Source organism: Thamnophis sirtalis, unplaced genomic scaffold (assembly GCF_051295495.1).
Source record: "Thamnophis sirtalis isolate CommonGarterSnake01/CBP01778 unplaced genomic scaffold, rThaSir2_p1.2 scaffold_1, whole genome shotgun sequence".
NCBI classification, from domain to species: Eukaryota; Metazoa; Chordata; class Lepidosauria; order Squamata; family Natricidae; genus Thamnophis; species Thamnophis sirtalis.
In genome coordinates this window covers 150950937-150973205 of record NW_028261381.1, presented here as the reverse complement: position 1 = coordinate 150973205, position 22269 = coordinate 150950937, and the positions used below count along the sequence as shown (strand labels likewise).

At 39.3% G+C, this 22269-nt stretch overlaps 1 protein-coding gene across 2 annotated transcripts in view; it reads left to right on the top strand.

The window, feature by feature from the left end:
- DAAM1 (dishevelled associated activator of morphogenesis 1) overlaps positions 1-22269 on the top strand; it is a 158997-nt gene that overhangs the window by 114141 nt on the left and 22587 nt on the right. Inside the window, exons 11-17 of one of the 2 annotated variants that reach the window (XM_087727798.1) lie at positions 1356-1494; positions 2047-2105; positions 4272-4459; positions 6039-6344; positions 7366-7473; positions 15996-16025; positions 18403-18506. In XM_087727798.1, coding sequence (XP_087583924.1) covers positions 1356-1494; positions 2047-2105; positions 4272-4459; positions 6039-6344; positions 7366-7473; positions 15996-16025; positions 18403-18506 — 934 coding nt within the window. The remainder of the gene's footprint in view (positions 1-1355; positions 1495-2046; positions 2106-4271; positions 4460-6038; positions 6345-7365; positions 7474-15995; positions 16026-18402; positions 18507-22269) is intronic. The other variant, XM_087727805.1, reaches the window with a different exon arrangement.

Below are 22269 nucleotides of genomic sequence, written 5' to 3'. Positions count from 1 at the left end.
CCACTCTGGAAATGCATTCTGAAGGATAAGATTTTGACCTTCTGTCAAAAGCACTTGCTTAATGGCTGCACCCTAACATGTTTCACATAGTTGATTTGATATAACTTTCAAAGATTTGCTGCATATCAAATACGGAGAAGTATCTGTTGCAACTGTCAACTTTCTGCTTTCCCACAACGATTTCTTCCCTTTGAAAATGGCTGTATAATTCTATTTTTGCCGGGCATATCTGAGTACATTAATCTCTTGGAATGCACTGCTATCTTCTAGCATTGAGCTTTGTTCTTCTCTTTCTTTCAGGAATTATTTGAATAATTTTGAACTGCACTATTAATATGTGGGAAATATATTTGTTTACAGTTGTTCCAGTTTCTTTACTAACAATAATAATTTGCCATTATATTCAAAAAATGCAAGAGTAGCTACAGTGTATACTTTGTTTTATAAAAGATTATCAGGGCATTTTCCAATTTCAGAACAACAAATGTATATGATTTCCATCATATTCGTCAACACTGTTTTGCAATGCTTACAATCAAATTTGCCTCTTGTAAAAGCATACAAAAGTGACATTATACAAATTATATCCTTTATTTATGCAATATCCTGAACACTCTCCAGTATTTATATTGATATAAATTAAGAAATGACTCATAGGTTACAAAGGGGTGAATGTTTTTAATTCACTTTTGCATGCTTTTATTCATAATTTCACAGGTGCATTATTCATCCATTTCTTGGTGGAGCGGGACTTGCAAGTTATGAGTTAGATTGCATAATATATTATTTTCTCTCAAAAATACTGCACATAGTTTTATAAATACACTTTGATACTGGGACACAGTATTCAAGACATTTAAAATAAGATATTCATGTTCCTGGGTATACAGTCATCATAGAAGAGCATGTCACACTTCCCAAATTTTTCTTCAACCATTAATTTCGGAGGCTTCTTTATTTATAACAGAAATCACATCATTTGCACCTGGCTATTTCTGTCAACAGAGTGTTTGGTCACTCTGGGGTAGGGGATGATATCAATTCAGTGTTACAGAAGCAACTGTTACAGAAGCAAAGTGACTATTTCATTTACTCCTGTTTTGGTATGCATTACATAAAATAACCTGTTTATTAGGAAGAAAGAGCATCTCTTACATGTGGTTCTGATATATAATGATCTAGGTTTGGAAAAGCAGTTGTTCACTGACACTCCTCCACCGCAACTTATAGCAACTATTTCACCACTAAAGCACAATTTCCTGTAAAAAGCATCTGCGAATGGAGATTGTTTAAATTGACATATGCTTCCTTTTCCCACTCTTCACATTCATTCACAGTTTTTGTCTCCCTTTTAGATAAGAGAAACGGCAACACTGTCCAGTACTGGTTACTGCTGGATCGTATTATACAACAAATAGTTATTCAAAATGATAAAGGGCAGGACCCTGACTCAACACCCCTGGAGAACTTTAATATCAAAAATGTTGTCCGAATGTAAGGGCCTTCCTTTATTTCTACAGTAAATGGGTTTTTTAAAAAAAAATCTTGCATGTCTTCTCTCTTTCATATGAGTGGGCTGCTTGTTTGTTTTGATTTTTGAATTAGTCCTTCCAAATCTGCTCAATTTGGAAATAGTGACAGAACTTCTTATTATCTGGAATGCAAAAAAGGATTTCTGTTTTACCAAGTTATCGATATTGCCAATAACCTCACCCCAAAACAAATATTTTGATATATATTCCATAGCATTGTGGTACTCTGAGCAAAGGCTAGAGAATATTCTGCCTCATAAATTGTATGTAAAGGAACCTCTTTGAAAAAACTCAATATTTTATAAGCATTCATTAATGTTATTCAAAGTAGCAATATGTAATGACTTGCCACTGTAAACTGTTTCGTGGTAAGAAAACTGAATAAATTTAAATACTAATTGAATCAGAACAGATGCAATTTTCTAGGTTTTCCATAGAATTCATCTTGGTGTCTTGGACTTGCTAATCATGTGTTACTTATATTTATTAGAAATTAATTTCTTTTTCCCCCTAGGTTGGTGAATGAAAATGAAGTGAAACAATGGAAAGAACAAGCAGAAAAAATGAGAAAAGGTAAATGATAATAGAGAGCCCCACTTTAAGAGGACTTTAGCTTGCTAGGACTCAGAAGGCCACACTTGGAATACTGCATTCAGTTTTGGTTGCCACGATGTAAAAAAGATGTGGAGACTCTAGAAAGAGTGCAGAGAAGAGCAACAAAGATGATTAGGGGACTGGAGGCTAAAACATATGAGGAACGGTTGCAGGAACTGGGTATGTTTAATCTCATGAAAAGAAGGACTAGGGGAGACATGATAGCAGTGTTCCAATATCTCAGGGGTTGCCACAAAGAAGAGGGAACTATTCTCCAAGGCACCTGAGGGTAGAACAAGAAGCAATGGGTGGAAATTAATTAAGGAGAGAAGCAACTTAGAACTGAGGAGAAATTTCCTGACAGAACCAGTGGAAGTTGTGAATCCCCCAACACAGGAAGTCTTTAAGAAGATGTTCTGAAATGGTATAGGGTTTCCTGCCTAGGCAGGGGGTTGGACTAGAAGACCTCCAAGGTCCCTTCCAACTCTGCTATTGTATTATAGTAAGAAAATTTTACTGGAGTTTTTGTAGTTTCAGTGGCAATTGATGACAGCAATATGAGTTCACTCAGGTTAAAGCAATGTCTGGAATGCCATGGTTGTAAAGGGAAGTGACATCATAGAAGTGAAAAGGTGATAGCCTGAAATCAGTTTAGAAGTGTGGGCCGAGGATACAGAGGTTAGCTGATTAATTTGAACTTTAAGCACTATAAGAAAATGGTACAAAATCTAAACTTGCAGTAAAAAAGGGGGAGGATAGAGGATTTTCCAGACTTTATTAATTTATAAATTTTAAACAGATAATTTGTTATATAATTATCAACTTACATTTTCTTTCAAAGAAACATATTTTATGTGAGTAGGAGTGGAAATGGAAGTGATCAATCTGGTTTGTTTTTTTTAATAAAGAGGACTACATTTTAGGAACAATAGTATAGTATTTCACTATAGACTTGTGTTGGTGTTTTCCTATGAACGGTTCTTTTCCGCGGAGGACAGTAAAATCTGCATGTCTAATAGAAGAAAGGAAATAGAGTGAAGGTTCAAATTATCAGGACTATCTTAGATTTTAGAAGCAGTGAACAAAATAGCCCTTCAAAATAGTGAACAAGTGCAGTGCAGCCAAAGGGGTCTGGCTGATTTACATAAATTAATGTTATATACATCAACTTACGTAATTTGCATCCATTTTTATAATTATAAAAATAACATACATTTGGTCAGTTTGGACTAATTGGTAATTAGACATAAATCTAATTATTGCTGATTTGCTTCACTTAATTTTTATTTGTAATTGAACAGCTACCTCCTGAGGCAACCCATTCCACTGCTGAATAACTTTTGGTATTAGGACAGTTTTTCCTAATATACATGTAAAATTTACTTGAAACCTAATTTAAATTCATTTATTTGTAAGTTAAATCCATTGATTATTATCCTACTATATGTCCTTGAACCATTCTGTCAAGTTTTTTTTTTTACCTGACGGCCTTGTATGACTGAAGTGGTAGATATATAACTAAATAAATAAGACAATTATCCTCTTATCTTTCGGCAGCCCTCTTTGTCCAGGCTAAAGATATGCAGTGTTTTCAGCTATCTATGTGTTTAATGGGATAGAAAGGAAATGGACAATAAGTACTTTTTTCAGAATCTTTTGAGAACAAAGAATATTGGATCAGACTATGTTATTACCTAGAACAGTATGGTTCTCTTGAATTTTTATCTCTTCCTCCCAGAGGATTTTCCAGTCCCTTGCTACTTGATTTTTTTTAATATGAAAAGTCTGGATTAAGCATGAGCAATTGCCATCCAATGGAATTATTTTCAGCCTTTCTCCAAGTTTTTAATAAAAATAAATCCACTGGAAGCATCTTAAGGGGACTATTCTGCTTTGTATAGTTGGTTTGTTAATGCTCTCCCTATCCAAATTTGGATAATTTACTAAATAAGTTTTATTGAACTTAGGTGATGGGGACAGGGACATATTTCAGTATGGTTGTTTACTTTTGGTTTATTATTCCTTCAGTTGCCATGATTCGCAATGTAGGGGGAACATCGTCCGTTTTCTTGTTCATGGCATGCCAAGCAAACGTTCAAAAGCATTAATTGTAAATGTTTAAATCTTTCTCTCCCTTTTTAAAAGAACACCATGAGCTACAGCAGAAGTTGGAAAAGAAAGAGCGAGAGTGTGATGCCAAGACCCAAGAGAAGGAGGAGATGATGCAGACCTTGAACAAGATGAAGGAAAAGCTTGAAAAAGAACTCTCGGAGCATAAACAAGTGAAACAGCAAGTGGCAGACCTCACGGCACAGATCCATGAGCTTAGTAGGGTGAGGTCAAGCCCCAGACTCTCTTTTGCAATTGGAGGGAAATATTCCATTTGTTTACATTGCAACTCAGGGGTGGGATTCAGCTGGTTCACATCCGTTCGGGCAAACCGGATGTTAATTTTGCATCCGGTTCACCGAACTGGTTGTTGCAAGGACCGGCTGATCCCGCCCACCCCACCCTGCCCCTCCCAGGAGTCTCCACATGGCCTGTTCATCATGCCAGGTAAGTGTAGGGCCCATGTGGAGACTCTGGAAGGGGGGGAAACGGGCCTACCGGACGTACCATAAGTCCGAAAACGAACCTGTTTCCGCTCTCAGGAGGGCCTCCAGAGCCCAGAGGAAGTCATTTTTGCCTCCAGAGGAAGGCTCGAGGAAAGTCTCCAGAGCCTGGGGAGGGCAAAAACACCCCCCCCACTCCAGTCATGGTGCAGGAGTCTGAGTAGGCCATGCCCACCATGGCCATGGCCACCCAGCAACTGGGCAGAGAACCAGTTGCTATCATTTTTCAATCCTACCTCTGTAACTATGTGTCTGTTAGAAGTAATGCTGTCAGTCAAAAGACTTGGGCAAATTAGAAAGAGGATTACTGGAAAGATTAATGAAACTGCCATATATTTTAGGGGTAAAAGCCAAGAGTTCTTCATCCACTCAGAGAGACAGGTTTTCCCATGGTGCATAAGAGTTTTTGTAACCAGAGTAGGCAAACAGTTTTACTGTCGAGAGCTAAATTCCTGCAGGAATAATCTCTTTTTTGGCAGAGAGGAAGGCCTACCAGCTAAGCTTCTTCTCAGCACGGTCTCTCAAATCTGATCTCGTCTTTCCACATTATGAATCCCAGACCTGCTTCATAAATGAAATGCATGAACCAGTTAAGGAGATTCAGCAGCCCTCTGGAAATGTGAACCGTTAATACAGAATAACATCCTCTGCAATATTTTTACTTACTTATTTATTTTCCCTCCACTTAATCTCCAAACAGCCTTCTCACTGCACACCTTATAGAGCATTTTCTGCAAAAAAAAGAGAAGGCCATGACAGGAGGAGGGTCAAGAGAGACAGCTCCTTTCTGATTGGCCAAAACGGGGGCTTCAAACATTGTCAGGCCTCAGAATCCATTAGTTTTTTTTTACAAAAATTCCCAGAACCTTTAAATCAAGAGGCAGAGCTTTTGCAAACCATTGGCATGCCCTGTCTTTTCTGCTGGATGTTGGAAAAATTGTTATGACACCCCTGGCTAGTATTCAAATAAAATCCCCTCCCCTGTTTTAATTTTTTCGTGGAACCCATCAGGTTCTTGCAGAGCCCCAGGAGTTCATGGAACACAAACCCTGACTTGGAACATCCCTTTTTGCTTTCCTTTTACTTTTCCTGTTGCTGAAATGTACTGCAAGCCAAGTACAGATTGTAGAGACTGTAATATTTCCATATTATTATTTGTTTGCAATTGTATAGATAGCTGCATTATATCGCGTAAACAATATTATCATCATGGGTATCCTAAATGCCATCTCACTTGGCTTAATCTTTGAGTTTGCCTGCAATTCCTAGAGTAATTAATGTTTTAACCTTTCTATTTCAGAGAGCAATATGTGCTCCAGTCCCTGGAGGACCCCCTCTGCCACCTGGTGCCCCCGGGGGGCCATTACCTACAGGGTCTCTAGGATCTCTCCTGCCAGTTCCTCCTCCACCCCCTCCTCCTGGGGCATTCCTGCCACCTCCTCCTCCACCCCCTCCTCCTGGGGGTCCACCTCCTCCTCCAGGGCCCCCACCAATTGGAGGCCTGACTCCAGCTCCAGGAGCTCCTTTGGGATCAGCACTCAAGAGGAAAAACATCCCTCAACCCACACATGCCCTCAAATCCTTCAACTGGTCCAAATTGCCTGAGGTAAGGAATCTGTTTCCCTCTGCTCCTAAGGATCGATGAATAGAATTACTTGTAGAGCAGGGATACACAGTCTTCAGGCCAGGAACCCCACTCACCTTCAAATGGCCCACACTGCAACATAGAATATGACCATGGGGTGGGGGGGGAGATTTAAATATGAGTAGGGCAGGACAAAAAAAATCAGAAGAAATAAACACTGATGTTACTACTTTTAATATCTCAAAGGTGTTTTTCCAAAAAGGTAACTGGACTTCCTTTCTTAGTGTTTTTCTTAAGAGCTTTTTCTTGGATGAGAACGAAAACTTTTTCAAGGGGGAAAAAAAAACCAAGAAAGTCCAGTTGCCTTTTGGAAAAGCACCTTTGGGACAACCATGACCTGGATGATTGAGAATCTCCACATACAAACACTTTAAGTTATAGTTATTGCTGTTCCCTCACACCAAAATTGATTCCCATGTTTTAAAAAAAAAATTAAAGTGCAAGTGAAAAAAATGGTTGGAGCTGGACTTCTATTATCTTGACCTTGGATTTCCATTATCAATTATTAATTGTCATTATCAATTCCCATCTGACTATACTTGGAGTAAACATGAAAAAGCATGGCCTTTATTTTGTCATTGTTGTTTGGTTGCTAAGTCATGACTGATCCTTTGCAGCCCCATGGACCATAGCACGCCCTATCATCCACTTTAATTGCCTTTATATCGTATACATTGTTCCAGTGACTTTTCCTATTCAAAACTTAATGCTAGATGAAGGGGTCCTTCTTCAACTGATCCAACTAAGCTGCTTTTGTGTCCTTAATTATCCTGGAAGTGCTGCATTTTTCTACAATTTAGAATGATTTCATTTGCCTGGCATGTACTTCAAAGTGATTTCACATTTATTTTTAATAAGTACAAGAAATTTGTGTATGGGCCCTATTTATAGCATATGGTTTCATTTGAATGTAGTGAAACGTAGTGCCGTATGTTGAAAAAGTCACAGTGATGATTCTTCCATCTTCTTCCTACCATCCTAGAACAAGTTGGAAGGTACTGTGTGGACTAGCATTGATGATGCCAAGGTATTTAAGGTGCTAGACCTTGAAGACCTTGAAAGAACATTCTCCGCTTACCAAAGGCAACAGGTAATGTGTGTGTTTCCAAGATCTACAGGTAACCCAACACCCTGTCTATTAGACAGTAATTGGAATGCATTTTTTTTATTAATGCTTTTTTTATAAGTAACATGATTGAATGCATCTCAGCATGTTTCTACGTTGGTGGTTTTCATTGGTGGTTCATAATCTGATGATGTAGGTGTTGCCAATTGTATGTGACAGTTGGCCCTAACCTTAATATTCAAGCATGCTTGAGTAATGTTGACAAAATTTCTGGGAATGGCTAAAAACTAACACTGATGTGCACGTGAATTTTTTCCCCCATTATTAGAAGTTTTTGTTCTTCAGGGATAATTTTATTTTTCCAATTAAGAAATCACTGTTTTTCAGCCACTTCTGATTTAGTGACTTTAAAACCATGTTGATAATATATATGAAATAGAAGAGAGGAATAACGATATTGTCCTTCAAAAAAAAGGTGATAGTTCTTTTTTGTAGTTTGAATTTTTCAACGTGGTGGCTGAGCAAATTACATTTTAATGAAAGTATGACAGATTCCAACCACCCGGCTTCATCCAATGTCCCAGTTTTGCTTTTCTAATCCAATCCTCTTCCTTGCCTTCCACATTTTATTTTCTTTCATGAACTTGGCAGGTTTCCAAATCTCTTCATATATTCAGACATAGAAACCGCAACTTTAAATATATATTTAATGTTTTGAATGTTGTTTTAGGCAGTCAACAATTTTTTCCTTTTACTTTCACGTAGTCAGAGTTAAGCATGATTCATGTTACTATAGGAGGCTACTTCTTGCAGTCCAGAAAATTATTAACATTCTCCTTAAAAGGACATTCAGGGCTCACGCCTGCTTTACATAGCATGTAGGCTTATATATCAATAAGGTAATCTGATAAGCACAAAAGGGCATGGCATCAAGAGTCTGTAATCGATCAGGGCTTGTGCAGTGTGTTTATGGGGGCCTATCCCCAGGATTTATTTCCTATATAGGTAGTCCTTAATTTACAACTCCAATTGAACCAGAATTTTCGTTATAAATTGTTGCAAGCATAAGTTAAGTCAGCATATAACCCGACTTGATTTTTATGATGGTCATTAAACAAATTATGTAAACATAAGTCCACATCCAGCTTATCCAATGGGTGGTTTTTGCCAGAAAGTGATAAAACCTGTTGCAAATCACAATCAAGTGACCATGGGATGCTATAACCAATCATAAATGCAAGCAAGTTGCCAAGTGCCCAAAATGTGATCAGGTGACAGCAAGGGTGGTGTGACAATTGTAACTTTGAGGAGAAGTTGTAAGTAATTCTTTCCAAGGCTGGAGTAATTTTGAACCATCTTTAAATAACCAGTTGTAAGTTGAGGACTACCTGTATAATGTGAATTGGACCTCATCTGGCTGATTTGACAGGACTTGTTTCAAGTATTATTTCAGTCCATGTTTGCCTCATGAAATGCAGATCTAGTAATGCCTTCAACATTACTATGCTGCTTGGTTGTTTCCTCAAAGCACATGTTTGTGTAAATTGACTCTTTTTATTTATTGGCCTGATGAACTGAAGAGATTTTTTCCCCTAGAATCAAACAAGTAAGGAAAGCAAAAATTAGTTTTAACAAAAGGCAATAGAGTAAAGCAAGATCTGTTGAGGATATATATACACACAATGTTAAAGGTAATTAGTCTTTTCTAGACTCCTGAAATAATTTCTTGGTCTCCTGAAGGTTGAAAATTCAAGTACCAGGGAAGCAGAGCATTGACTCATAAACCTTTAGAAACTATAGATTTTATCTCTTCCTGTTATTAATTCAAGGAGTGATGATGTCTGTTTAAGAGCAAGGTCAATCGTCAAAAGCTATCTAAGGCTAAACTCTACTTTAGCAAGGCAGTTCAGTAAATTGCACCCAATTTTACAACCTTTTTTGTCATGGTTGCTAAGTAAATCATGGCAGTTGCTAATCACAGTCATTAAATGAACCTGATTTCCCCTACTGACTTTGCTTGTCAGAGGCCAAAGGTCAAAAATGAAGATTGCATGACTCCAGGATGTTATAACTGTCATAAATGCAAGAGTCTAAATTTTGGTAGTTTGACTGTGGGGGTGCTGCTATGGTCAAAAGCATGAAGATTGGATGTAAGTCACTTGCTGTTGTAACATTGAATGGTCGCTAAAGGAATGATTGTAAATCAAGGACTACCTGCAATAGGAAGATTTAGGAAGCTCATCCTTACTAGCAATAGTTGTAGTATGTAGGCTTGTATACCGCTTCATAGTGATTTACAGCCCTCTCTAAGTGGTTTTACAGAATCACCATATTGCCCCCAACAGTCTGGGTCCTCATTTTACTGACCTTGGATTGGAAGGATGGGAAGACTGAGTCAACCTTGAGCCATTTAGAATCGAACTCCTCTAGTGAGCAATGAGTTAGCCTGCAGTACTGCATTCTAAACACTGTACCACCAATGGCTCCTAATAAGCTAATAAGTATTAATAAATAATAAGTAATAATAAGTAGGAAGTATAATAAGGCAAATAAGTATTTCCAGGAATTGGGCTCACTTCCATTCAAGAAACCTGGAAATATACGATCAGACAACTGATAACTTTCTACATAGGCATGTTCCTGTTTCTGAAGCAGCTCTTCACAGGCAAAGAACAGTAGTGATTTTATGAAATCTCCAATGAATTTAGTCAGCATTGCAGTTACTGATTTGAAAGCTAATATGTTAGCTTGATTTGAAACCTTAGATTCCCCAGTAATTTAAACTGAAATACTTGTAAGGCAACGATTTCTGTAACAAATGGATACGTGAACGACTGTCCAATAAGAAGACAAACTTTTTTCTCTCTTGCCTTTAGTTAAAATGTTTGATGTTTGCTTTGGCATAACAATGTAAATAGAATCTTGGAGCTAGAGAAATATTTGGCTTTTTTATTCCATCAACAAGACTAGGTATTCTACCAAAGCAAACTATATTATTTCTTAACAATGGTAAAAAACCTCAGAAGCAGATGAGCCAACTTCACTTGCAGAAGATATTCAGAGTCATTTGTCAGAAGAGGTCCAATCCATTCCATGAGGAATAGCTGAGGCACACACTATTGAAAGGAGCAGGATTTTCATTACAGTCATACCTCAGCATTCAACTGCTTTTGTCAAATTTGGTATTTTGACATGTTTCGAAGCAAAAATCTTCTCCCAGCATGCCTCTTTCTTCCGGTAGTTGAAGTGCAAAGAAGAACTTGCTGGTATCAGCTGCCTTGTCACTCGCTATTTCTTCTGGCTGAAATGGGTCACATGGTAAATCACATGGTTTTCTTGGTACTCGTTGGTTTTAGTTATCAGGGTTCCAAGTAATACACCCATAGAAAACAGAATTCCGAGGCAGGTAAATTCAGTTTTATTGGGTGTATCATATTGAGACAGGCTGGTGATAACCAACTCTGAATGTTCCCGCGGTTTCCACCTAATTAAAAGTAAAAGTTTTCTCCCTTCTCCAAACAATCAGTCACATGGTCCAATCAAGGTATCACCTGGTTGCCTGGTAATTTCATTCCTCCTCTCTCCAACCACCTGTGAGAATGTCCTTGGTTCCCAGGAGAAAGTATTTTGTTTTGGCTGAAAACCCCAGCTATTTCTATCCCCCCCTCCCTATCCCTCAGCTCCACTGTGGCAACACTGAAGCCTCAAAATGGCCTCAGTCAGGTCAGCTTCAGGGTTGATATTAGTATTTGTTTCATGTTCCAGAATACCCACTGATGGGTACCAAGGTACCACTGTAACCCACTTTAGTTTCTGTTTTTTCTGTGAAACAATATTATGAAAATAGATAGCTGTTGTTGAAATGGAATTTTCCTTTCTCCATTTTCCCTAGAATTGATGTGTGCCACTAGGTTTTTCACTGTTAAACCAAAATCATACTTGATGATTATCAATGATTAACAGAGTTTTTAAAAATCTAATTTTGGAGGTCTGGATTAACTTCTGTTCTTGGAATCAGTGTAGTGTCTTTCCTAAATGCATAATGGTAGACTAAATTGTTTTGGCCTGATTCAATAGGCAATTCTTATGTTCTCATGCTCTGCAAGGTTTGGGGGGTTGCCAGAATTTCTATATTGTTGTTTTGATGGCAGCTGAATAGCAAAGGCTGCAACCTAATTTCCATCTAGACCTTGCTAGATTTATTTTGATATTGTTGTTTAATCAGATTTTTTTCAAGCTTTTGCAAATAGCCCTAAAATTGTTGAAGCATGATGTTAATGTTAAATAATAGTGTATGACTCCTTTGGAGCAACATCTAGCAGATTGAACACACTATGTTAATTAGTTTGGATTGGGATGGTTTTGATTTTCCGAGCTAGACTCAGGTATGCTAAACACTTTTTCTTCATCTGTAAATATTTGTGCAGGAAAGATTGGCATGAATTTTGGAAAAGGATTGTTTTACTTTGGGGAAGCAAATTTTTGCATGCTTATTTGCAAAAGTGGGAAAAAAGACATTAAAAGTAGTCTTGGTGCTGCCAATTGTCTACTAACACTTCTCCAAACTACATGAGGGAAAGAAAGAACAGCTTGGGCTTCCTTTAAAATAAAATAAGTGCATAAATTAAAAAAAAAACCTTCAGCTGTTGACTTGGTTGCTTTAATTCTACACATATGTAGTATATAAACATAGTATGCAGCATGGTATTTGGTGCATTTTCCACAAGAGGTGGAGGAAAGGAAATTAATCCAATTAAAACAATTTTCAATATTTATTTATATAATTTGTTTAGGAAAGAATTAAACACCATTGCTGAAAATGGCTCTATTTGGACTGATAGATTTTAGTTCAATAATTTGCAAAACAACAGCAAAAACCATACAGTTCAGTATGTTTTGCAGCAAATTTTATCAAATATGTAGTATATGGTAGTTTTGTGCAATTATGGTGATAATTAAGGACTCTCTTCAATCACATCTAATTAAATCTGCATAGTAGAACATCCCTTTTGCACATTATTTTCATTTTGCTTTTCAACATGCTGTTGAAGCATAGTCTCAAAAGAAAAGAAATCATGATATATTTGTACACTTTTTAATTGCCAAAGAAGTCCCAAGAAAAATCTCAGAGGTTAACTGATTCCCAATACTATCTACAGTAAGAAGGGCTTGGCCTTGCAGTGTGTGTATCCACATGGTCTGAACTACTCTTCCTTGGATTTCAATGAAACTATACTTCCTTGGCTGATATTCAAGAGAAGAAGCATTGGCTAATACTTTAATAGTGAACCACCTGGAAATTCAAGGTTGTAGACTAGATTAGGAAATAAACACAAAAACTCCCAGAAGATGGTAAAGAAGATGGTGAATTATTTCTGTAATATGGCCAAGGAAATTGATGTGTAAAGTCACTAGGAGTCATTCCAGGGCATTAGTAACTCTACCATTTACAATTTTAGGATTATAAGGCCATGTTTACTGCAGATTCTGGAAGTTGTCATTCAAACAGTTAACCAAGTGCCTTGCTGAAAAAGTCTAGTATAGATCATAGTTTCAAATGTTCAGGGAAAAATAAAATCTATATCAATTATGTCGTGCAATATTCTCATTATGAATGTGCGTCCTTTTTCTTTGTATTTTATAACCTTATTGCATTGTGCATATCTTGGTGTGAGGAACTCTGTGTTTTGTTTTCCCTGCAAATAGGTTTCATATCAGCCCATTTAAAGCTTTAAAACAGCTTAGGCATTTTGTGTTAGTTAAAGCTTCCATTAAAAAGGAAAGAAAGCTGTGATAACAGCACTGCATTATGCTTGGATTTATAAAGAAAAGCTGTTTTTTCATAAAGGGATGAAGAAAACGTCCACTTCAATTTTTCCGCCGGACCACCAGAAACCCAAAGACCAACATACCCACCAGCCAGCTGGTCTTTGGGTTTCCAGCACTCCAGCATACACAAAGAACAACTGGCCAGCACACATGCACACATAGGAAACCAGAGGAGCAGCTGCCGACAACGCATGTGCCCACAGAGAGGGCTCTGTGTGCCACCTGTGTGCCAAGCAGAGGTTTGGACTAGTAAATCTCCAAAGTCCCTTCCATGTCTGTTATTCTATATTTTATGATTAACTTTAATTGGCTGGGTTGCTACAGCAACTAAACTATAAATCATAGTTTGTAACCTACACATTTGGGTTTATACAAGATGCTAAATCAAATGCAGACACATTACATTGTGCCTTATCACTGCGTGAATTTAGCCGGTGAATACTATAGTACTCGCTGCGCGTTCATGTCAAATTCACACTTTATTGTTCCAGGGTGTGTATTTAACACAGCTTTGGCAAAAAGACTAAAATATGTATTTCATCAAGTAGGAGAAAGGATGATTTTTTGTTTTTCAGATTGTTAAAAAGCAAAAGCATGGCGTAGGGCAGCTCATTTTGAGGCAGCTCGTCCATCTTTGGTCCCCACCGGTCACTCAGCTCTCACCAGTGGCTCCTAGTAGCTGTAGCATGCGTAGCGGCCACACCCCGGGCAACAGCTTCGACAGACTGGCCAAACCAGGTTGAGAGTAGCCGTTGGGTCATTGACCTGCGGTGAGCTAGAGACTTGTCTATCCCGAGCATGTGAAGACAGATTCCGGAGGATTGAGCAGATGAAATCTACTAGAATAGGACAACGGTCATGAAGGCGGTCTCTGCAAGTGATGTGGTACGCTAAGAGCACAGCAAGACACGAAAGACGCCCTGGTCAGCCACTGCGCCCAGCCCATCTCCAACTTTCTTGACTCTTGTCCTGCTGTTGGAGCAAGATGGAATCTGGAGAGAGAGAGTGAGGCTGACTATACGCATCTCTCCCTCAGTTCAACCCAATTCACATGAAGTCTTGACATCCCCCCAATTAGATGTCAAGATCCTCTTTGAACAGGATGGATGTACATCATCCCTATATAATTAGATAAATGTATAAACTACATATACAAACCCACCCCTTCTCATTTCCCCAGGGACACAAATATATATCCAATTGTGCCCCAGCTATCACCATCTGCTCACCAAAAGCAACAAACATGCTTACATGTAATGGATGCCTGGACCAAACGATGGGATCTCCTGATTCAATTATACATTGTGTTCAGGGCCTACCAAGCACATATTCATCCAGAGACACCATATTACTAACTGCAGTGATAGATTATACAGGTAGGGCAATAATGCAGCCTAGAGAGGTTGGGTCACATTATCCAGTCTGCCAGAATTAAAATTAAAGTATTGTGTGGAGAATGCAAAAAATAAGGCAATAAAATTTGATTGTTTGCCAGCCCTGGTTCTATCCAGAGAGCATATCTGCTCTATCTCTCCAGGTGCCTAGTGAGAAAAGGAACATTAAATATCGTTTGCACACATCATTAAAATATTAATATTTAGCTATTCAAAATGCTTTCAAGCATCCTGTTCCCTTTTCAGTTGTTGGATATCCAACACTTTGCTTTTAGAAATGTGTCATCCACAAGAGTTATTTGGCAAAGTTGTCATTATCAACAATATTGTGCATAGATTCAATTCATTCTTTATCAACCATGTTTGGAGAAATGGGCTTGTTAATAATATTCGGTGCTCACTCGGCAACTTTTGCAATCTTTATCTGCTTTAGTCCTCCTAAGCCTCCTATAGTCAAAGGCCCTGGTTAATTGATGGTTCTGATTTCATTCCAGTGACTTTTGTAATGCATAGGAAACCTATCATAGTCACTATTGTAGAAATTCCCAGTATTGATCATTCCAGGCAAGGGGAGGGGTATTGTTTAATTTTGTTTTATTTTAGCTATTAAATGTGTATGCCGTCCATCTCACTGTCCAACGTCATTCTTGGTGGCTTGCAATGCCCCCATTTCAAAAGCCCTTGTTTCCATCCAAGATTGCACTGAGCTAGCAGATAGTCTTTTTGTAGCCAAACTGCAATCTTGCTAATCCTTTGTTGTTGTTCTCCACTCTGTTAATGCTATTGCTGAGATGCTCATATACAAGCATTCATATATGGGAAGAGAAAGGGCAGCAGCCTCTTGTGTAGCTTAAGAACCTGTATCGGGCCAAAACTCAAGATTCTGAAATGTTGGCTTCAAAACAGCATTGTGTGAATTGGCCTATGGGAGACAACACTTGCTGAATCCCTCATTAGTGTGGTTGCCATCCTGATGTCCCCTTCAACTGAAATGTGCACGACCGATGAATGAAACCGCACCTAAACTAATGCCTGTTGCTTGCCTCTGACTCTCTTCTGTTGTATTCCTACACTAACTAACCTCTGTTGTATGTGCTCCTTGGAATGCATTATAATGGTCATAGTTGATATACCCGAAATGCTACGGAGATTGTTTAGTTTCCTGTTTGCAAACTACACAACATATATCCTTCCCAACTGTACTTTGACTCTTTTCTCTGTTTTTGTTTTGTGGTTGTTCTTTTTTTTTTTTTTTTTTTTGCTGTGTCCACTGAACTGCACACTTTTTTCCTGCCTATCCCCATGCTTCTGCTCTGGCTATAGGACTTCTTTGTGAACAATAACTCAAGACAGGTAAGTTTGCTTCTGCCCAAATCTTCACCTGGAGAGCAAAGTGGTTTGTGCTGATAGGATCAGCTGAATAATGAAATGCGTTTGTGTTGTTTTTAAAAAGCTTAAGAGGTCTGAGTTTAGTAGGATTTATTTTACCGTTCAGAATTATTTCACAAATCATTTAGTGGTTTAGACTTAGGGACAGGGCTAATGTAGCCTTATGTATATAGAAAAAAAATAAAATCATTTATAGCAGCGATATAAAAGTACTGAAGTTTTATGTCTCTTACAAAACTGTGGCAGTTTAGAATCAGTCTAATGTTCTTGGGTGGCTTTGACATTTTCTTTACTTACTCTCATCTTTTTTTTTTTTACAAACTGTTTATTTGCTTTTCTGATTGACCAGTGCTTTATTAGACAGTTCATTCAGGAAGGGTTCGGGTGGTCAGTGGGAAATGGAGCTAATTTCTTTAATTTTGAAAGACCTGGTGAATATTAAGGTATAGAACAGCGATGGCAAACCTTTTTTGGCTCACGTGCCATAAGGGGGGGGAGCGCAGGGGGGATGTGTGTGGGCGTGCTGCACCCATAATGCAATGCACAACCCCCCCAGTGCGCATGTGCACATGAGAGACACCCCCCCCCAATTTTTCCATGCTTTTTTCGCCCTCCTCAGGCTCCAGAGGCTTTATAGGAGCCTGGGGAGAGTGAAAACAGCATCCCCCGCCCTTCCAGAGAGCCTCCAGAGGGGCGGGGGGCTCTTTTTGCCCTCCCCAGGCTCCTAGTTGACAGGGCAATGCCTCGTGTGCCCTGATGGCTCGGCTTGCCATCTGTGGCACGCATGCCATAGGTTCACCATCCCGGGTATAGAGCCAATGGATATAAGGTAATTATCTTGAAGTACCTGGCTCTATCAAAGAGTGCTTTGTATATACATATTTCTGTCTGTGTGCATATGTGTGTGTATGTATGGGTGCGTGCATGTGTGTGTGTGTGTGTTTCTCAGATGGCACCTTCTGTCTGACCCTTTCGAGCTAAGCAGGGTCTACAGTGGCTAGTTCATGGAGAGACATCTCTAGGAAATTCTAGAACTATGCAAGTAGGTTAACTCAGTGTTTTTCAAATTTTGCAACTTTAAGTTATGTGGACTTCAACTCCCACAGTTCCGATTGGGGAATTCTGGGAATTGAAATCCATACATCTTAAAGTTGCTAGGTTTGAAAAACACTGGGTTAAACTGTAGAAGAAAAATCCTGGAAGACAAACAACTTCTGTGTTGCTACAAAGAAAGTATAAACATATATATGAATGTATGTATGTACATATGTGGACTGAACCAACTTGAAGTTTGGGTTGCGTTATCTCAGATTTTCAAAAAGATTTGGATGAATATCTCAAATTTCTTCTGGGGCTGCAATCAAACAATTGTTTAGTTATGTTGAACCAGCTTTTCTTCAGAATCCTCAGATACATTTTACTTCATCTGTTATCAGTGACTTGAATGACAGTCTGGCTGTGTTTGACAGGGCAAGAGATTGGAAAAGACTGCTGTTCCAATGAATCCATTTATGCTTGTCCATTCTTGGATTTGTACTTACCCATGTTACCTCTCATGTAACTGAATCACGATCCTACCACCTTTTCTTAAGTTACAATTGTTGAAGAACAGATCCACAGAGCATCTGCTTTGCATCCAGAGAGTCTCAGGCTCAAGATCTTTGATATCAAACTTGGAAAAATTCTAGTTGAAAATTTTGGAGAGTTTCTGCCCGTCAGAAAGGATGTTAGAAAAATGGATGGATCAAAAATCTGATTTGGCAGATAATTTTCCACCTCTTTGTTCAATGTTGAAGGTGAAAAGCTTTATCTGGAATTGGAATAACTTTTTGTCCATCCCAGTAACATCTGCCTTGGCAAGCTAAAGCCTATCACACCCAGGCTATTACACATCTCAGATTGTTACACATGTCAAATGGAAATCTTAGAGACTAAACTTGGGATCTTTTACATTTGAGAAGGTATTATGCCATTGAACAAGGGTCCTTCCATTTAAAGCGTCATGAAAAATTTCCTTTGCAATATCCCAGCTGATAGCAACCAACTCTAAACAAAATGTCACAACATATCCAAGAACGGACTATCTGTGCTCCTCACTTTCTTTTGTTTGTGGATTCTTAAATCTTTGTAGCCGGATAAATATTTGTCCACTTGTAACCAATAGCCTATTTTTTTTCCTTCTGGATAGCCTTCTAATTTATGAAATAGTTATTGTGTTTCAGTTACAGTTTAATCGATGGCCTTAGTAAAGCTTCTTGTTTGATGTTTGAGCATGTGCCAGAACTTCTAAATTATCAGTACACATCTACTTATTAATGGATTCTTTCCATGCCTTTTGTAGAAAGAAGACTCGATTGATGAGACACTGAGTTCCAGGCATAAAGTCAAGGAGCTTTCAGTAATAGATGGTCGGAGGGCTCAGAACTGCAATATTCTGCTCTCAAGGTATCACTAAATGCATTGCCCTTCTTATGTAAGAAGAAATTCTCCTGAGTCTTTCTATGGGAGACATCCTCTGACAGATTGAAAGTCTCTTTTGGGTTCATTTTCTTTTACAGAGACAAACAGCATTCTATACCTTATACATTTGCCTGTAGCAAGATTAGATAGCTTCATGGAGGTTGCAACTCCCAGTGACCACAAATAAGAAATGAAAAGCAATGAATTACTAGAGAGTCTAAAGTGGAATCAACCCAAAAAGGAACTCCATTGTGGCTGCAAGAAGGGATGTCTTCTGGCATCCATTGCAATCTGTTCAAAAAGTGGCTCTAAAAATTGTATTGTGGCTTTTATCCCTAAAAAGATTGTGCGGGCAATCCTCGAGTTATGAACGTAATAGAGCCTGCCAGTTACATTCATAACTGGAGGATTCCTTAACTGGATCACGCTAAATGAATAACTCCTGCTTTACCCAATGCATTTGCTAATCGAATATGCAAGTCGTTAAGTGCACATGAGGCATCTAAGGTTTGAGAAGACCATGCAATAGGCCACTTGCTTCTAGCCACCCAAGGTCTTCCCTGACCCACTGAGATATTTCATGCTACCACCTCCATCTTGCCCCACTGGATCTGCACAGGCTCTGGGCCTGTGGAGGCTCACTTACCTTTCAAAGATCTCCATGATCAAGCGAGCTGTCTCTTCTCCAGCCTCTCTACCATGGTCTCTTTGCCTGCTCCCGGTGCTCCAAAAGAGAAGCAGTGAGAACAGAGGCAGAGCAGGACAAGCGTGCCTTACTCAGCTTGGTAGACTCAATGAGGCTGCCTCCGCAAGGCACCCAATCCACTTTTGGAGTGCCGAACAGCCTCAATGAGTCTGAAGGAGCATGATCTTGCACTCCTTCATGCCTCCATCCCCTTTGCAAAAGCTTTTGGCATAGAGAACAGAAGTCTTTGGGAGCAGAATCTCACACACCTGCAGGCCATCATTGTGCCAAGAGCCTTTTGCAAAGGGGACAGAAGAGTGTGTAAGAAGCTGTTTTTCTGCCACATGGACCTGATTCTGCAGATCTTCAAAAGGAAAATGAGCCTTTGGTAATGGGATGGGGAGGAGTCGATGCGCTAGCATAGAAGGGCCAGTGCCTGTTAGGGCCTGGGGCGGGGGGTGGGGGTGAGACGTGAATAGGCAGGGGAAATTTTGCAGTGTCTCTGCAATTGGTCATAAGGGTAAACAAATGTCATGGGGCTGCAACGTTCATAACTCTGGGATTGTATCATAACTATTTATGGGTGGGGTCATAACTTTAAACCATCATTAAATGAACAGTTGTAACTCAAGGACTATAAGTATTGTATGTAGAAAAAATAGCATGCATTGAGGAGAGTCTGTACAACTGCAAAGTCAGGGGTTTTTTTAGCATAAAAAAATGTAGAGGCGTAATATGCAGACCAAATTTGGGCTGCTGCACAGAACTTTAGGCTTCAATTTATAATTCTAAATATGGTGCCACCCAATTCAAAAAATCACGCTTCTGAATTGCAGAAAAGGCAGCAACAATGTATGTTTGAATGACCACTGTGTAAATGTTTTGTCTTTCACCTTACCCAGTAATCCTCCAGCTGTTCACATGCAAAGGTGCCTAATTGTATTCTCAGTATCATGAGTGTTTAAACATTTTAATTACTTTAAGTGAGGACTGCCATCCTTGCACCCAGAATTGATTTAATGCACAATCCAGAACAGTGCAGCACCCAAGATTGAAGACAGCCTGATTAGAGCTTAATGGGAATGCACTATTCCAGCCACCATCACTGTGCATAAATGTTATCCCTCTCTGCCTGTTAAATATGGGTTGACTTGCATACACTGTACTGCTTTCAAATGTGGCAAAGGAGATCAGGAATTATTTGCCATTGTGTTTCTTCCAGGCTAGCCTACCTGACAGGCTGTGAGGATAAATTTGAGTTTGAGATTCATATATTGTAAATAAGCCAATTCTACATATTTTCATCTGGGAGGACCATGTCAAATATCTAGAGAATTACAGTTTAAACCAGTGGTGGGTTGCAGGCAGTACACCCCAGTACGGGCGTACCGGAGCCTGCGCAGAGCACCGGATACCACCCCGGTACGGTGCTCCGGAGGGCCCACTCACCCACCCGAGCTCCTTATCTATCTTTTAAGGCTTCCGCACTTCCGTGCATGTGCATTGTGCATACAGCGTCTGCGCGACGCTCTGCGGAGCAGCTGGAGCATCTCAAAGGCACTAAGACGCATGTGCGTGCTGCGCACGTCCATGAGGATGCCGCCGGGCCTGTTCCAACTATACCAGTTGGAACGGGATCCGAAACCCACCACTGGTTGAAATACACTATTTTTCTTTTTACACTGTTGAATTAAGAAAAGATTTCTACACATGATCATCAGGCCAGCTCTTTATTTATCCTACACATTTATAAAGCAAACCAGATATTGTTGGCATGCATCTCTGAAAAGTTCAGCCTTGCTAGATATTTTATCTCTTTCTGCCTTGATCTCTAGCTCTGGGAAAAATGGTTGGACAGTGAGGTCATGTTAGATTTCTTCTCAAGCTAAGAAATATTTTTGGTTTTCCATCCCCTCCCAACCTCTTTCCTATGAATGTAATAGGACCATATATGGTGTTGCATTTTGGGGTTGATTCTTAAACTGTATGGAACAAACTTAGGCATTGTTCTTTGCACCTGAGTTAGATGTGCTCTTGTTAGCTCTCATCGTTCGCTGGCTCCATAAATCCTATTGACGGTCATTGGCAGCATCCTCTGAATACCACCTGTTAGTGATATTACCTTGGTTTATAAACTTCCCCCAAAGGATCTCTTTGGCCCCAATTTAATAAGACAGACAGGTTGGCACATCTTTGGAAATCCCAATTTTGAAAACTTCCTGGGATTCCATTCAGTTGAAAATTTATGATCTTATCCCCACACCCATAAATTCATCACATGATCCAATCTTCTTCGCCCACGTTGGCATCTCCACCCAGCTGGTTCCGATCAGGTGCAGAGGTGCGGAGACAAAAGATGACCTTGGGCTTCTATAAAAGAATGACAACAACACATTCCACAATTCTACTTTTTTCTATTCCCCCCTCCCAACTACTACACTAATGAAACAGCATAATGAAATATTAGGAAGTGTAGCAGGTCAAAGATCCTAAAAGGAACATAACTACAGGCCTGACAGGCGGCCTCTCCTCAGAAGAAAGACGTTTCCTGAAAAGAGAATAACATCAAAGTTAGCAATAAAAAAATTAACCACCTCTTTCCCCCCTCCCCCAGGGGGACCCTTTGGCTTATCGGGAAACTCCTCATGGAACTGTTTTATTAACCTATCTGCCTTTAAGTCCCAACTTTTCACCCAAGTGGCTTCGGACAAAGGGTACCCCTTCCAATGCATGAAATACTGTAAGCCACCCCTATATAGCCTCGAGTCTAAGATTTTTTTCACCTCATAATGTGTTTCCCCTTCTACCACAACAGGAGGAGGGGGGAGCTTGGGTGGACAGTCTTATGCTGGACTCAATTACTGGCTTCAACAAGCTACAATCAAATACTGAGTAAATTTTCCCTAGAATTCTGTGTAGACTGAGTCGAACTGTAACTGGGTTAATTATCTTTACTATTGGAAATGGACCTAAAAATTTTGGGCCCAATTTCTTACTAGGCATTCTTAATCTTATGTATTTGGTAGATACAAAAACTTTGTCCCCTACATGAAAGGGGGGTTG